This window comes from Hylobates moloch, unplaced genomic scaffold (genome assembly GCF_009828535.3).
Source record: "Hylobates moloch isolate HMO894 unplaced genomic scaffold, HMol_V3 SCAFFOLD_6, whole genome shotgun sequence".
Taxonomy (NCBI): Eukaryota; Metazoa; Chordata; class Mammalia; order Primates; family Hylobatidae; genus Hylobates; species Hylobates moloch.
Genome location: NW_026652281.1, coordinates 102,797,761 through 102,813,968, shown reverse-complemented (window position 1 = coordinate 102,813,968; position 16,208 = coordinate 102,797,761). Strand labels below are relative to the sequence as shown.

The window sequence follows — 16,208 nt, the reverse complement described above, 5'->3', positions numbered from 1 at the left end:
GAAGTCAGGGGTCTGAGCCAACCCACTTTTTGCTTGGAAAAAAGTTGACCTTGGAGTTCCTTTTTCATTGGCTTTTGCTGCCTCTAGTCATGCCCTGGCTGGGGTGGGAGGATCTGGAAAGGCCAAGGCTGTGGGCTCCAGTGGCATTTACCTCTCCTCCACCTGCCCCATCCTCGTAGGTGCTGCAGTTCCCCCATCTGAGGCAGTTGTCCCTTAGCCTGCTGCCAGAACTCACAGACAAGGGCTTGGTGGCTGTGGCCAGGGGATGTCCTAGCCTGGAGCACTTGGCTCTGAGTCACTGCAGCCACCTCAGTGACAAGGGCTGGGCCCAGGCAGCCAGCTCCTGGCCAAGGCTGCAGCACCTCAACCTGTCCAGCTGCAGTCAGCTCACAGAGCAGTGTGTCCCATGACACTGGACAGATGGAGCCACGGTGCAGGGGCTGGGCTGAGTCCCACGCTGGGCCAGGCACTCATCGGGTGGCCTCCCCACAGGACACTGGATGCCACTGGGCAGGCGTGCAGGCAGCTCTGGGTGTTGGATGTGGCCATGTGCCCTGGCATCAACATGGCCGCCGTCAGACGCTTCCAAGCCCAGCTGCCCCAGGTGTCCTGCGTCCAGTCCCACTTCGTGGGAGGGACTGACCTGACCCTAATACTCTGAGGCTGGGTCAGTAACCAGCCCTGCAGCACAGTCTCCTTGACTCCCCCAGTCTCCAACCCTGGCCTTGACCCAGGTTGCTTCTTGCCTCCCTCTACTGTAGACCCTCTAGGACTGGGGGTGGGGCCAATCCAGGGCAGCCCAGAGGGAACTTCCCGCCACACCGCCTGGCAGTAGCCTCTTTCCAGCTACACGTCGCTGCCACAGTCCCCTGGAAATGCTACCTACATGTTGCCGCCACAGGCTCCTGCTCTCTGGCCAAGCCCTGGGCGGGAGGCCAGGCCCCCAGCAGGCAGGGTCTGGTGCTGGGAGGAGCAGAGCCCCTGCCTCTTGCCTGCCCTCCTCAGACCTAAGGCTGGGCTCCACCTACTCCTGTGGGACTCTCCCAGCACCCTGTGTGCACTGAGCTTCAGCAGCTGAGCCCAGGTCTGTGCTGTAAATCCTAAGATTAAACATTCCAGATAGTACCTCCTTGTCTTAAGTTCTCAGACTAAAGGGCCCCTCCCCTCCCAACTTCAGCTGAAGTGGCCCTGGGGCAGGCTCCTTCCTCAGGCCTGGCCCACAGCCCCACAGGGGCTCCTAGCATCTTCCCCACACAGTAGGAGACTCTGCAGGCCTGGGTGTGCCCTGAGGCAAAGGCACACGCTGTGCGCTTGTCCCAGCCAGATTCCAGAAACAACTGATGAATGATGCCTGAGTCAATGAGGCTGTCCTGAGGGGGAAATAAGAGGAAAAGAATGAAAGAGGCCAGCATCTCTGGGTGAGAGGGTCACTAGAGGTCACCTAATCCAGCCCCCTCAATGGTGCTGGTGACTTCTCTATGGCAGGTCTGGCCCTTGGTGTGTCCCTGCACCTCGTCCATATCCCTGTTCACTGGTTGTAGCAGCGAGCCATGGCTCCCCCAGTACCTGCAGGGACTGTGCTTTATGTGGGGATTCAGAGGGGCCAAAGCTCTCCCAGCCCCAGGGCCAGCTGGGGAGGCAGAGAAGCCAGCTAGCAGGGACAGTCCAGCGTGCAGGGTGTGGGTGAAGAGAGACAAGCACCTGGGACCAGAGCCCAGGGAGCAACAAATTGGGCTTGGAGGGTCCAGGAAGGAATCAGGGCAGTGAAAATGGCCAGAAGAAAGGAAGCAGGTGATCCAGGTAGAAGGCACTGTGGGGGTGCACACAGGCAGGCCAGAGCTGGCACTGAGGGGGTAGTCTAGGCAGGGAGGATGCCAGCTCAGACCAAGCATCCAGAACCCTGCAAGCCACAGGTGCTCAGGTGGAAGGGCTAAACCACGGTATGTCTGAGACTCACCTGGCTCAACTCAGGCTCAGCCATGGAAACTGTGGCCATTAACCCATGGACATGGATAGGGTGACATCACATATATGGGATGTTTGTGTGTGTGTATGATCAGATTTATGTTGGAGAAAGCAGTTGGGGTAGCTGGTATTGAGAGGATTGGAAGTGCAAGACAGGAGGCCAGAAGTCAGGAGGCTGTTGCTGTGATGGTGGCATGCACAAGGGACTGGAGACATTAAGAAGGAATAATTGACAGTTACAGGGAGGCCCACAGCATCAGGGGTCCCTGCCCCCCATTTCCACCTGTAACACAATGGCTGACTGCTCCATTTGTGGTGGGAAGTCCTTAGGCATGGGCATGGTGGGCCCTGGATGCCCAGGGATCTGCAGCTTAGCTGGGGGAGGGGAAGCAAGTGCCCTCCAGCACACTCTCCAAAGGAAGTGCTGTTTCATCAGTTCTCAAGGTCAGCCAGGTTGATGGTTAACAGTTAAAAACAGTACTGGGGCCAGGCACGGTGGCTCACGCCTGTAATCGCAGCATTTTGGGAGGCCGAGGTGGGCAGATCACCTGAGGTTGGGAGTTCGAGACCAGCCTGACCAACATGGAGAAACCCCTTCTCTACAAAAATTACAAAATTAGCCGGGTGTGGTGGCACATGCCTGTAATCCCAGCTACTCAGGAGGCTAAGGTAGGAGAATCGCTTGAACCCAGGAGGCAGAGGGTATGCTGAGCCGAGATGGTGCCATTGCACTCCAGCCTGGGCAACAAGAGCAAAACTTCATCTCAAAAAACAAAACAAAACACAGTATTGGAGCCAGGTGCAGTGGCTCATGCGTATAATCCCAGCAGTTTGGGAGGCCGAGGCGGGTGGATCATTTGAGGTCAGGAGTTAGAGACCAGCCTGACTAACATGGTGAAACCCTGTCTCTACTAAATACAAAAAATTTAGCCAGGCGTGGTGGCGCATGCCTGTAATCCCAGCTACTTGGGAGGCTGAGGCAGGAGAATTGCTTGAACCTGGGAGGCAGAGGTTGCGGTGAGCCAAGATCACACCATTGCACTCCAGCCTGGGCAATAAGAGTGAAACTCTCTCTCAAAAAAAAAGAGAGAGAGAGAAAGAAGAAAAAGAAAAAGAAAAAAAAGATATTGGAGGTGGCACTGGGGAGAGAAGAGGTGAATGGCAGGGAGAAGTCTGAGGGGCGGTGGCTTTAGCCTATCCTGTGAGCTCCACAGACTGATAGGCTCTTCTTTCCTCAAGGGCTTGGGGTCTGTGATCACAGCCTCTGCCCCTGTGACCAAACCTCCAGCTGGGCCCAGTACTCCTCGCTGCTTCTGCCCCCAGGGGCTCTGGCCTGTCTATGGCCTCCACCCTACCCATGGTTCTGAGTTAGGTTTTTAATTTGTTTTTTGAGATGGAGTCTCATTCTGTCGCTCAGGCTGGAGTGCAGTGGTGCAATCTCAGCTCAGTGCAACCTCCGCCTCCCGGGTTCAAGCGATTCTCCTGCCTCAGCCTCCCAAGTAGCTGGGATTACAGGTGTGTGCCACCACACTCAGCTAATTTTTATATTTTTAGTAGAGACGGGGTTTCACCATATTGCCCAGGCTGGTCTTGAACTCCTGACCTCAGGTGATCGGACTCTCTCAGCCTCCCACAGTGCTGGGATTACAGGCATCAGCCAAGCCCGGCCCTGAGTTAGGTTTTAATCAGAATCCGGGGCTTCCTGCACAGAAGTGGCTCTTGCTGGAATCAGCCCACATCCTCCTACCAGCATGGGGATCTTGACCTTGCCTCTCTGCCTCTCTCTCTTCATGCCTCTCACCAGAGGCCTCCAAGTCCTACAAAGGACAGCAGGCAGGGCCATGCAAGCTTGAGGACTGAGGTCAGACTGTCAGAAGCCTTCTGGAGATGGCTCCCAGACTACACCCCTGTTAACACTGTCCAGGAAGGCATCCATTTGGGGCAGTGCCTCCTACCCTGCCAGTTCTCCTGCAGCAGGCCGGCAGCTCAGCCTCTCCCTTGGCAGGTACCCCCAGACCACAGGCCAACCCTCCCCGCAGGCCCAGCATGGAGGGAGGCTGAGGACTCATCTTGGAGAAAGGCAGCAGTCCCAGCCTCTCCCCACCCCCTTCAGAACACCAGCCCCTCAACCGTAGCTGTCAAAATTTGTGGCCTGGCCTGATGCCCTATCTTATCCACCAGCTAAGTTTGAAGGCAGAAGGGGAAGACTGTCACTGTCACAGGCTCAGCCCGCAAGGTTCAGAGCTGGGTCAACATATCCCAAGAGCCAAGCAGACTTTATTTCTGCAGCAATCTCTGCTGGTCAGGGTGTCTGCACTCCTCTACCCACTGCCCTTCATGGCTGCTGCAGTGGCCGCAGCTGTGGCCCGTGGCCAGCCACACTGTCAAGGTTCAGCGATGCTGCAGTCATAGCAGAAGTTGAAGTTGGTGGGGGGTGGGGGCACAGGGGGTGGCCGCTCGGGGATGGGCACATTCTCCAGCTCCAGCAGACGCAGCTTGGTCTCCATGGTCAGCAGCTGCTCCAGGTCCAGCCGTGTCTGCTCGCTGCCCATGGGACTGCCCAGCAAGGCACTGAGCCCGTCTGTCCACAGGTAGAACTGGGGGTGGCACAGAGCCGTGAGGGTCTGCCTATCTGCCTGCCCTGCCCTGCCCACCTGCTGACCTCAGCCTGGCGGACACTCACCTCCCGCTTGGAGGGGGCAATGAAGTTGAGGTATGCCTCCTCCTCCCCACGGTCATAGCTGATGGAAAAGGCCAACTCATAGAGGTCCTGGGGAAGCAAGGGAGCGGAGACACTGAGCAGGGGACAAGGCAGGCAGGGGCGGGCGGGAAGGAGCCCCTGGCCCACTGTACCCACCTTGTTCTGCTTCCCGGAGCCCTTCTCCCGGACATGGGGGCAGTCCTTGCCTGTCAGGAGTGCCCTCATGTCGGCCACAGGGACTGCAGGAAGAAGGCTGGGCTGAGCACTGCAGCCCTGGCAGCACCGGGGCCCAGGGCGGTCTGGGGTCTGGCCCCCGCCCCTGCCCGCCTTACGTTGCTCGGGCAGACTCTCCAGGGTAGGCGGGCTGGCGCCCTCCTCCATGTCTCCGTACTGCAGCAGCTTGTGGTTGGGGGACAGGCAGCAGAACCACAGCTTATCTGTGTGGAGAAAGGGAAGAGGGCCGGAGTGCTGAGAGGTCCTGACGCCAAGTCAGCCGCCCTCTGCCTGCCCTCTGCCTGCCCTCTGCCCCCTGCCCATGCCCACTCAGAGACCCTGGCGCCGCCGGCTGCTGATCTTGCGGAAGAGCGTCCCCTCACAGAGGCGGAGCAAGCGCTGCTGGCGGATCAGGCCCATGAGCTCTGGCTTCAGCTTCTCCCGCAGCTCCCTGATAGAGGGGTGTCACTGAGCACATCTGACCTGGGGAGTAGCCCAGGGGGCACCAGGGAAGGTGGGGCTAGGACTGAGGATCCATCCCCCAAAACTCACAGTATAGGGGGAGCCAGTGTGCCCTCCTGGTGCAGCCGTTCAGTCTGCCGCAGCCGCAGCACCTCCCCATAAGTGAGTGCATTCACCTTTGTTCGGAAGAGCTCCAGGGAGGTGGGCTTCAGGGCCAGAGTGCGGGCCAGCTGCTCCCGCACCACCTGCATGACCTGGGGCCGCCCAAGCTCAGCTCAGGGCCTAAGCTCTGTACCCAGATCAGCCCCCTGCCCTGGCTCAGGCCTCCCAGCTCCCACCCCACCCACCTTGTCGAAGTCCTCCTGTGTAGCCCGCATCTCCTTCCAGGTCTTATTCAACAGCTGGATGCCCACACAGAAGAGCTCGTGGAAGCTCTGGTCTTGGCCAAAGAACATGGGCGAGAAGTCCTGGGCTGTCTCAGAGCCTGGAGTGGGGGGGCAGGAGGGGCTCAGGGAGAAAGTGCATGCAGCCCCTGGCCCTCTCTGCCCTTCCGTCCCCTGCTCTTGGCCACGCTGTGCCCAGTCCAGGCCACTCACAGGGCTCCCCAACGCGGAGCAGCTCACACAGCAGCACCGTTAGCTGGATGCTGCCCCGGGCAAAGGGGCACTCGTGCTTGTCCTCGCGGCTGCTGTTCTCCAACACAAACTGGGGGGGCAGAGAATGGGGCAAGGAGTCACAGCTAAGCCCATGGGGACCCTGCCTGGGGGATGCTGCCACCCCCCACCCTACCCTGTCACCGACCCGGCTATACGCGCTGGGCGCGTTTCTGGAGAAGTACAACATGTTGTCCAGGGCCAGCAGACCGGGGGGCACGCGCTCCAGGTCCTGTGCTGGGTTGCTGTTCTGGGGGAAGTGGGCACAGGCAGTTCAAGAAGGGCCACGGGCCCCTGGAACAACAGCCCTGGGCTGAGGCAGGGGTGGGGAGTTGGGTAGGGGGAATACTCACAGAGAAGCCCAGTTTGCGGAACTCTCGGGCACAGAGGGAACGGCGACGGTCAGCACTCAGCCCGGCACCCGAGGACTCCCCCTCCACCTCGAAGGCGGCCTGGCGCAGGACCTGCAGCTGCTCCCGCTGCTCCTGGGGTCAGTGTTGGGTGGCAGGGGAGGGGATCAAGATTATAGATTCAAGGCCAAGCTCCAAGCCACCCCCTGCCTTGTCCTCACCAAAGACACACACCTGGCTGTAGGGGTCCAGGGGCGTCCGCATGCGCGGCTCCAGCAGCCCCAGCGTGAGGGCCTGCAGTACGTACAGGTGGTGAGCCATCTCGTCGCCCATTGGTGCTGCACTGTGGATGATGTTCTGCAGGACAGCCAGTCCCTGGTGTGAGCGAGGGCTCACGGGGAGGGACGGCCGGAGAGGTCCCCCTGGCCCACCACTTCCTACCTTATAGATGAACTGGCGAAGGTTCCTCTGCCAAAGATAGTCAAGCATGTGCTGAGGGGATAGAAAGAAAGGGGGCTTAGGCCGGGCGCAGTGGCTCACGCCTGTAATCCCAGCACTTTGGGAGGCCGAGGCGGGCGGATCATGAGGTCAGGAGATGGAGACCATCCTGGCTAACACAGTGAAACCCTGTCTCTACTAAAAGAAAAAGAAAAAAAAAAAAAATCAGCTGGGTATGGTGGTACGTGCCTGTAGTCCCAGCTACTCAGGAGGCTGAGGCAGGAGAATGGTGTGAACCTGGGAGGCAGAGCTTGCAGTGAGCCAAGATCGCTTCACTGCACTCCAGCCTGGGCGACAGAGCAAGACTCCATCTCAAAAAAAAAAAAAAAAAAGAAAAAAGAAAGGAGGCCTAGAGGATTTCGCTTCAGGGTGGGGCAGCACCCACCAGGTGCTGCCTCCATCTAGCCACCGATCGACACTCACCTTGCGTTCCATAGGGCTGGCCCCCTGCAGCAAGGCTGTCAGCAGGGCCATGGCCTTGGTTTGCAGCTGCTGGTTCATCCTATGGCAAGAAGAGGGCTCAGTGGAACATTCAGGCTCCAGCCCTGCTCCCCACATCTGGACCCCAGCCCCAGAGGCTTACACCTGTAGGTGCACCAGCAGCCTATCCAGGGGCACCTCGCTCTTGACCAGCTGGCCCAGGGCTGGGCTGCTCAAGGTCACACTCTCCAGCAGCCCAAGGGCCAGGGGTGGCACGGAGGCTTCCATGAGGTTCATGTTCACGTAGCACACCACCTGTAAGGGGTGGGGGTGTCACCACCTCACCCTCATGGAAGGCCGGGTCTACCACTGCCCCACTGCTCCACTGCCCCCACCCGCTGCCCTAGGAAAGCTCACCCACCTTCCTCACAAAGGGGATGTTCAGTGTCTCCCAGGACACCACGCCGTGCTCCATGAGCTCCGAGAAGGCCCTCAGGCTGAGGGCCAGCACCTCTCCTAGGCTGGAGGGGGCACATCTGGGGCTGAGCAGGACCAGACCAGGACCAGAAAGCCCCACCATCTCCCCCAGCCCACACATCCCTGTGCTCACTCGTCCCCATCCTCAATGATGGTGCCTAGTCTCTGGAGCCCATTACGGCTGATGACCTCCCTGGCAAAGGTCATGTCCGAGGCCAGCGGAACGAGGCGCCTCAGGGCGTCCCGGCGCCCTTCACGACTGTCACTCTGCAGCCCACCCAAGAGCTGCTCAGCCTCAAGGTCCTGGCAGGAGCGGAGCAGGAGCAGAGGTGAAGAGGCTGGGCATGGTAAGGGTGGGACCTGGAAGTGTGCGGCCCCGGGCGTCAACTAGGTGGCGCAAGGCACGGCTGGGGCGGGGGCCTCCGGGGCAGGGGGCCTCCGGACCTGGGGAAAAGGGGCAGGGATGGGGAAGGCGGGACGGGAGGGGCATTACTGGGGCCGTGCTGAGGCACAGGATGCTGCCATTCTTGATCTCCGCGCGGTTCTGGAGAAGACAGCAGAAAAGGCAGCGAGGTCAGGGAGGGCTCCGAGGACTGATCAACTGGGGTGTCAGTGAGAGCGGCTGGGGGTCAGTAAAAGATCGCGCTCCGGTAGTGGGATGAAGAGCCACAGTTATCGGGGCCAGGTGGGTTGGAGGGGTCGGAAGGCGGAGCGTGGAGCTGGGGCGAGGGGACTCACATTCTCGGTGATGTATCTCCTGTGCCCATCCGCAAACTGCAGAGCGTAGCGCTCAGAGTGCGTCAGGCTCCACCTGCGGGGCACGAGGCTCAGCGAGGCCGGCAGGGGGCGCCGCCCCTCCTGCCCTCCCGCCCTCCGCAGGCCCTGGCCCGGCAGCACTCACGCGTCGCACACCTCCTTCAGCACAGCGGCCAGGGGCTTCGCCTGCAAGTGGAGTGGTCATTCTCGCGGCCTGGGCAGGGAGGGATGGGGAGGAGCCTGGGGGGAGGGGTGGGGCGGGCTGCCCCGAGGGCCAGGGGGCTACCGGGAGGTGGGGCGGCGGGGCAGATGGAGGCGGGACCAGCCGGGTGACCTGGTCCAGCTGGATGAGCTGCGGGATGGCGTCACGCATCTGGATGGCAATCTTCACCACGTTCCGCGGAGGCGCCATGGTCCAGCCGGGACGTGGGCGCCTGCACTTTCCGGAGACGATGCACCTACGGCCAAGGGCACACCTGGCCTGGGGCCCCTGGGGACGAAGAGGTCTTCCCTTTCTGAGACCTGACCTCGGTGTCCCGCACTCGCGGCCCAGACTGCGGCTCCTGGCCATGCAACGCGGCCTTCCCAAGGGAGCCGAGGTTAGTTCCGGGTTGGAGTCTGGGTGTAGGAAGGTAGGACGGCTCCGCCTGCCCCGCCCCGCCGAGTTGGCCCCGCCTCACACCAAGGTGCAGCAGGTGGGGGCGGGGAGGGCAGGCTGCCGGAGGCCGCCCCACCCCCAGTTCCAGTAAGGTGACCCACCCAATCACACTGTCAATCCAGCACAGTCCCAAGGAAGGTCCCGAAAGAACCACATCAGAGCTAGCCTTAGGCATGGTTTTTATTCACTTGAACACTGTACAAATATTACAATTTCCTTCTGCTGCAAAAAGTATAAAAATAATCTTTATATAGGAATCCATTCGTTACTGTAAATCTTTCTAAATCTCTGCAAATGGCTCTAAATGAGGGTAAATGAAAAAGCGGAAATGAAGAGAGGGTTCTGGGGCAGCAGGAGGTGGGGCCAATCCTCAGGGCTGGACCACCCAGACTCCTCCCCAGAGACCTCTGTTCCTTCTTGGTAGCCGCCTCCACCACCTGCAGGTTCTAGGGCTAAAGGCCCAGCAGAAGTGGGCACGTGAGAGGGCCAGGAGGAGCTGGAGGGTCAGGGGGTGGGGGACAGCAAAGGAAGCTAGGGGTGGTGCTGGCACGTGCCCAGTTCCACCCCACCCTTCCCTCCTAGGGGAAGGAGCTGGCAGGAGCAAGACACTGAGGCTGGACAAGCTGCCCTATGGGGGGCAATGGCAGCTCCTCGGTTCTGTGCCACTGGGTGGCAGCCGAGCCTGGGCTGGCGAAGGCCGCAGAAAGGGAGAAGCAAACACTTTGGCTCGACGGTGATGGGGGCTGAGTCCCGTTCCCCTGCTCTGCGAACACAGAAGTGCCAGCACAGGAGCGGGAGCTGTGGCCAGAACTGTGCAGTGAGGGAAGGCCGGAGAAGCCAGGTGTCTGTGGCTCTCAAGCTGTGTAGGGTCGGGTGGGGGAGGTCCCCAAGCAACCCCCAGGTCAGACAGTCTGGGTCCCAGCCACACAGGGCATCTCCCTGTCAGTCAGAGGTTGAGAACAGGCACATCAAAGAGGTCACAGACACCTTCACTCTCGTCCAGGTTGTAGATATAATCATGGTCGCCGGGGGGTGGAGAAAGACGGAGCAGCGGGGCAAACACTGCAGAGAGCACTAGTCTCAGGCCCTGGGCCAGGGCTCCCCTAGCAGCAGCCCAACCCTTGCCCACACCCACTCCCACCTTCCAGGGCCACCCACCTTCTGAGGACATCAACTCCTCCAGCAGCTCCGAGCTCATGCACTCTGGGAATGGAGGGAGCTCAGTTACTAACATTCCAGCTCCCACCTCTCCACCCACCAAAGCCCGGGAAAGGGAACCCCACCTGCCCATCAGGAACTTCACCCTTTGCCCCAGTTACCATAAGCGCCACCACAAGGTCCTCAGAAGGGCAAGAAAACAGCCATAGGACCCAATGAGCTGTGTCCCTTACCCCTAGCCCCAGGGAGGAATGCAGCAGCCTACCTCGTGTGGGATCAAAGATTTCTGACAGCTCTTTGGGGAGTTCCAAAACTGAAAAACAAGAAAGCCATGCTCAGGGCACAGAGGTCCAGCCTGGCCCCGCTACAGCCCCCTGGCTTCCTCGGATCCTATACCACCCACCCTGAGGTTCCACACAGCTAAGGAGATGTAGGCCCTGCCTAGGCCAAGCTGGCACTGTCTGTTGGCCTCACTTGCTAAACCTGAATTCCTCAGTGCTGAACCCAGGATACCAAAGGCCCACTGCAGTGATTGGTACAGCTTTTCTAACTTGGAAAGGCCACAGAAGCCTCTTTCTGGGCTCAGCATGCACCCCCTGTCTGATAGAACGTACCCCATCAGTCCCACCCTTGCTGAGCACCTGCTCTGTGCAAGACTCAGAGACCAGACCCTGGGTCAGGTCACCAGGAAGAGGTGGTGGCGCTAGAGGGTGATGACTCCACTACAAACCTCTGGCCAGGAGGACACAGGGGAAGCAGAAGAAAATGCAACCAGAGAGGACTATGAGGGATTTCACTTCACATGCCAGGCTCAGGAGTTCAGATCTTATCTGGTGGCCCTCAGGGAGCCATTAAAGGTACTTTTGCAAACAGAGAAATGCCACATTTTTCTGTCAGGCCTGCATTTCAGAAAGATTAGTCTGTCAGTCAGGGTAAAGAGAAAGATGCTGAAGAATCCAGGACAGAGGTGGCCAGGGGTCATCCTGAGTGCTGAGGATACCAGAGGATAGGAGGGGACATCTGAGATAGACCTTGCTTAGCTGGCATGGGGTGGGCAGCAGAAGGAGGAGGGATAAGGAACTGGAACTAGAGAGAGAGCCAAGGGTCAGGCCTGGATAACTAGGGCTGACAGCTGGGTGCGCAGAGGTGGAAAGCAAGCTTCGGGAGGAAACTAAGTTCAGTCGAGGGCACGCAGGAATAAAGTGTCCATTGGATGTACACAGGACGGCAGGTGGACACACCGAAGTGTGCAGATCGGGAAAAGATCTAGGCCAGGCGGAGGCTGGGGATTCGTTCACCCACAGCTGCAGCCCTCTCCAGGAGTGGAATGGGACACAGCTCTCAAAAACAGCAATGTTTAAGGACACGCCAGGGAAGAATTCAAGAAGCCAGTGAGATAGGAGAGCCAAGAGCTGGCATCATGATGCCAAAGGAGGAAAGAATATTGACATGGACCAAGAGAGCACCAGCAAAACACGCTGGAGACTGCTGGGCTTGGCAGGCCTTCGGCAGCTTCTCAAGAGTAACACTGCTATAACACTGGGGCTGGGGGGTGACTGCTGCAACCTGAAAGGTGACTAGGAGACTAATGGAGATTACTTTTTCAGGGAGTCCAGACAGAAAGGAGACAGAGAAGATGAGAGAGACTGATACAGAGAAGTGTCAATTAGTGAGGCGGTGCTCCAAGGGGTGGCAGGAAAGGGCTTGAGAGAGGGCAGGGAGTTCTGTGTTAACCTAGAATGGGGTGCTAGAGGGGGCACCAGCACTGACCCAGAGGTGCTGGCAGAGAGCTCTTGTGTCCAGCAGGGTTGACAGGACAGCTGGGTTCCATCCCCAATTCTGTTTCTGACCTAGGACTGGACTGAGGCTAGACTCTCTCTCTCTGCCCCTAGGGGGCAGGTACTCACCACCTGTGGGGTCTGCCTTGATGGGCTCAAAGGAGGTAGAAGGGTTGGGTCCGGATGAACTGCTGCTGTTGCTGCTGCTGCTGCTGCTGCTGCTGCTGCTGCTGCTGTCCAGCAGGGCAGAAGACTGCAGTGGCCGGGTGTCCAGTGCTGTTGGGCCCAGTGGGAGTGAACTGAGCTCACCACTGTCCTTGCTATCAGTTCCAGGGCCGCCACTCACTACAATGATAGCCCCCGAACCCAGTCACACAAGGTCAGGAAGAGGTCGTTGAAACTGGCTGTGCTGGAACCCAGACACAGGAGGACCACAAGCCTGGTTCCCAGACCCAAGGAGAATTAGGCACTGCCAGTCATCCCAGAGGTAGTAACCTGAAATTAGTCACTACAGTAGACAGGGACACAAGACCTACAGGAGACTCGTGGTCAACATGTCTGCTGTGGCCATACTTCAAGACGGGCTACCAGGGCAATTGAGACACCAGTGGATGTGGATCTGGGGGAGAAAACTGCCACCAGCAATGGCTCTTCCCACAGTCAGAGGTTCCCTGTTAAAAAGGGCCCATTCAGGCAGGCATAGTGATTCAAGCCTGTAATCCCAGCACCACGGGAGGCCGAGGAAGGCGGATCATTTGAGGTCAGGAGTTCGAAACCAGCCTGGCCAACATGGTGAAACCCTGTCTCTACTAGAAGTACAAGAATTAGCTGCGCATGGTGGGCGCCTGTAATCCCAGTTACTCGGGAGGCTAAGGCAGGAAAATTTCTTGAGCTTGGGAGGTGGAGGTTGCAGCGAGCCAAGACTGCACCATTGTACACTCCAGCCTGGGGGACACAGTGAGACTCCGTCTCAAAAAACAAAAACAAAAACAAAAAAGGCTCATTCATTACCATAGCAAGGGAAGGCTAGGTGGTCAGGAAAAGGACAATCCCCAACCTGAAGAGTCTCTTCCAACTCTGAGCGTGGTGTTCCACAACACAGAGATACTGCCTCTTGGGCCTCTGTCACAAGCTCCCATGGTGCCTCACCTGTGATCTCAGCTGCTGGGCCAGCCATTCCCTGGACTTCTGCACTGCCAGGGACAGCAGTGGGAGTGAGCTGAGGACTATTTGGACGTGGGGCTTCCTGGGACTGGGCTAGGGCAGGCTTGGGCAGAGGTGAAGGTGTAGAAACAGCGGGTGGGCTCTGGAGCAGATCTTCAGGTGGTGGCACAGGCACAGCCACAGGGGGTGAGCTCCATGCCTCCTTGTTCACCAGCAGAACCTCAATGGGACCACTCACACTCTTCAGGTGAATCTGGTACTTCTTCTGCCCATTGAGACCCTAGAGATGGGTGGTAAGGGATGGGAGATGGGTAGAATTGGAAGCAGGCTTGGCTCCTGCCCGACTCTGGGTCAGGACCACAGTGTCTTCTCCCACCCAGGATGCCCATCCTCCTAGATTATAACCCCAAACTCCAGGCCTCCCCCTACTTGCCCCACCCAGGACTTATCAGGCTCCACAGCCAGCACCCGCCCTCAGCTGACCCCGCCTGCCTCGGCTAAGCACCCACCTCTGGGATGGGCACCTCCAGGCTGGTGCCTGATGGGGCCCGGATGGCCAAGAGGGTATCTCCTAGAATGACATGGGAGAATGGGTCAGAGCCCATGGGCTCAATCTGAGCTGGGAACAGAGGTGCCTGCCTTTTGGAGCAAGGCAGGAGATCATGGTCCCTGAGGAACTAGACAGTGGGCCTCACCCATCCCCCACAGTGGCCGGGCAGAGCTAAACCTCTTCTCTTCCTGAGAGGCCAGGGTCAGTAACCAGGAAATCTGGGTTCAAGTATGTGGAGTGAAAGATCACTGGCCTCATTCCTCTACCGATGGCTGATCCCTAGGTGAAGGTGTTCTAGCCAAGGCCAACATCCCTTTCCCATGACCAGTCGGGGGGATACAAGATGGAGAAGAAACACATCGGCGGGGCACAGTGGCTCACACCTATAATCCCAGCACTTTAGGGGGTTGAGGCGGGAAGACAGCTTGAGCTCAGGAGTTCAAGACCAGCCTGGGCAACATAGCAAGACCCCGTCTCTTTAAAAAAAAAAAAAAAGGAACATATCCTGTATTCACAATGCAACTAAACTAACAAGTTGGAAGTGGGCACCCCCATGCCCTGCATGTAAGAGCCTGCACACAAGCAAATACACACATATCCTCTCTCCCTCTTGTGACTCTATCATACCCAAGAAGCCAAATTCAGGAAATAGTACAGATGGAAACAGACGCAGAGACCCATTCCAGAATTCCTGTACCCTTTTGGTATAGCAGACCTCCACAGGGTCCCAGTGACACTCAGACAGAAGACTTACCCTGCCTGGTTCCTCTCTGAACAGGCCCCAGAAACCCTCTTAAGAGACAGAACTCTCCTGAGACACTGAGCCCAGTGCTCAGCGCTTTGGCTGAGCCCAGCCCACCCCTCACCCCTACCCAGGCTCTGCTCACCAGCAAAGCATCTGCAGATGTCCTCATGAGTGACGTAGGCCAAAGTGTGAGGGTTAAGGAGAATGGCTGATGCCCTATGGTGACAGATGGCAGACTACAGAAAAGACCCAATTCTTTAGCCAAGGTCTGACACACAGGCCCTCAGAGAAAGTTCTAGGGACTCAGGTCCACCGGGGGAGGGATCACAGGCTAAGAGTGGAAGGGGAGGGGCTCTGAGGAGGGAGTCTGAGGCTGGGCCATGGCCAGGGGCTACAAGACAAGCTCCCAAGAGGAACAGGGCCCAGGGCAAGTTGAACCAGAGGGCCCCTTGCCCACTCCCCCCAGCAGGGACCGCCAGGAGGATATCAGCTGTTTTGCACGTCCTCTGTGACGTTCCGGATGCTCTGCTGCACCCACACCTTGTGCTGGTCTAGTTCTTGCTCCCGCTGCTGCAGCTCCTCGATCTCTGCCTTGAGCTCAATCAGCTTGTCGGCAATCTCCCGGGTATTGCAGCCAGGCCCCACACCCCTGAGCCCAGGGAGTGGGGCTGAGAGGGACTGCTGAGAACTCTGGGTTCCATGGCCCCTGCCTTCTTCGGCACCCTCCACCCCACGCCCGACACTTCTGGATGGGACACTCTACTACCCTCCCACTATCCCCACTCACTTCCACTGGATGCTGTTCTTGGACTTTTTCTCGATTAGCCCGATACCTTCCAAAACATTGGTAATGTCGTAAATCCGCCGCTTCTGGCGTACAGCTAGGGTGTCAGCTGCCTGGCAGAGAGAGTGGAGAATGCTCAGCCCCGCTCTCGGGCGTACCCCCAGCCACCCTGAGACGTGGTCTGGGAAGGGAGTAACCTGGATTCCAACCCTGTAGTGCCTCCCAGGCGCTACTGCAGCTCAGGACCGCAGCTCTGTCCCATAGGCAGCTCTTCTCCTCGCCAGCCAGGAAGGGCCACGAGGACGAACACCTGCAGCCCCGAGCCTGGCCCATAGCTGTAGCTCAATGGCCTCGGCCGAATGAATGAAACATCCCCCGGCTTCTCTCCTGTGAGAAAGCACACGATGGCGGCCGGCTCTCGGAGGACCCAGCTGGGCCGCCCCCGGGGTTCCCGCTACTGGCCCAGGCCTGGTCCACCACCCTCCCTTGTCGCCCCTTAGCCCGGGCCGCACCAGCTTGAGGTCAAGCACGCCGTCCTTGGCCTCCTGCAGAAGCGACACGAACTTGGTGGTGAGTAGTCCCAGGCTCTTTTCGTGCCGGCTTGGAGTGCCCGGGGGCGGCGGCGCCTGTGGCCCGGCCTCCGCCATCACGCCCGCCCGCCGCCTCCCCTCAGCCAGGCCAGGCCAGGCCGGCGCCGCCGCCACTTCCGCTTCCGTTCCTGGCCTCCCGGCAGCCGGAGCCAGCTTACTGCTTCCGCTTCCGCCCCGTGCGTCTTCCAGGGAACGTGGCGCTGTTGCTGTCTGTGGGTGCAGCCGCAAAACTTCAGGGACCAGTAGCAAATGTCCAGCCTCCGAATAAGACGAAAACTACCTGGGT

At 59.0% G+C, this 16,208-nt stretch overlaps 2 protein-coding genes across 3 annotated transcripts; both read right to left on the bottom strand.

The window, feature by feature from the left end:
* Positions 1–3,048: 3,048 nt before the first annotated feature.
* On the bottom strand, positions 3,049–9,115 carry ELMO3 (engulfment and cell motility 3). Its single transcript, XM_032157601.2, has 20 exons — positions 8,830–9,115; positions 8,641–8,681; positions 8,478–8,550; positions 8,233–8,283; positions 7,873–8,042; positions 7,684–7,783; positions 7,426–7,577; positions 7,266–7,344; positions 6,786–6,836; positions 6,579–6,701; positions 6,348–6,479; positions 6,143–6,244; positions 5,938–6,046; positions 5,689–5,825; positions 5,432–5,595; positions 5,218–5,330; positions 4,999–5,103; positions 4,823–4,905; positions 4,649–4,735; positions 3,049–4,562 (listed from the first exon to the last, which is right to left on the bottom strand). The coding sequence occupies exons 1-20, from the start codon at positions 9,064–9,066 to the stop codon at positions 4,350–4,352; spliced, it is 2,322 nt and encodes a 773-aa protein (XP_032013492.1). The 5' UTR covers positions 9,067–9,115; the 3' UTR covers positions 3,049–4,349.
* A 202-nt stretch (positions 9,116–9,317) lies between these two features.
* Positions 9,318–16,004, bottom strand: E2F4 (E2F transcription factor 4). 2 transcript variants are annotated; one of them, XM_032157611.2, is made up of 10 exons: positions 15,845–16,004; positions 15,336–15,445; positions 15,036–15,197; positions 14,691–14,734; positions 13,763–13,824; positions 13,239–13,533; positions 12,219–12,365; positions 10,577–10,624; positions 10,312–10,356; positions 9,318–10,215 (listed from the first exon to the last, which is right to left on the bottom strand). In XM_032157611.2, exons 1-10 carry the CDS (start codon positions 15,977–15,979, stop codon positions 10,100–10,102), a joined length of 1,164 nt encoding a protein of 387 aa, XP_032013502.1. In that variant the 5' UTR covers positions 15,980–16,004; the 3' UTR covers positions 9,318–10,099. The 2 variants fall into 2 exon arrangements, with proteins under 2 accessions (XP_032013502.1, XP_032013501.1); XM_032157610.2 differs by having other exon boundaries at positions 9,323–10,215; positions 12,219–12,434.
* Positions 16,005–16,208: the final 204 nt, after the last annotated feature.

What these genes read in the sequence shown, in the direction of transcription:
- ELMO3 (XM_032157601.2), bottom strand. Translation starts at nt 9,066, where the DNA reads ATGGCCAGGAGCCGCAGTCTGGGCCGCGAGTGCGGGACACCGAGGTCA. An exon ending in CTGCTGGTGCACCTACAGGT is followed by an intron (nt 7,345 to 7,425) that starts GTAAGCCTCTGG and finishes TTCTTGCCATAG; the next exon opens with GATGAACCAGCAGCTGCAAA. An exon ending in TCCGCAAACTGGGCTTCTCT is followed by an intron (nt 6,245 to 6,347) that starts GTGAGTATTCCC and finishes CACTTCCCCCAG; the next exon opens with AACAGCAACCCAGCACAGGA.
- E2F4 (XM_032157610.2), bottom strand. Translation starts at nt 15,979, where the DNA reads ATGGCGGAGGCCGGGCCACAGGCGCCGCCGCCCCCGGGCACTCCAAGC. An exon ending in GAGGACGTGCAAAACAGCTG is followed by an intron (nt 14,735 to 15,035) that starts ATATCCTCCTGG and finishes TAACCCTCACAC; the next exon opens with TTTGGCCTACGTCACTCATG. An exon ending in GGAGTTGATGTCCTCAGAAG is followed by an intron (nt 10,216 to 10,311) that starts GTGGGTGGCCCT and finishes TGCTCTCTGCAG; the next exon opens with TGTTTGCCCCGCTGCTCCGT.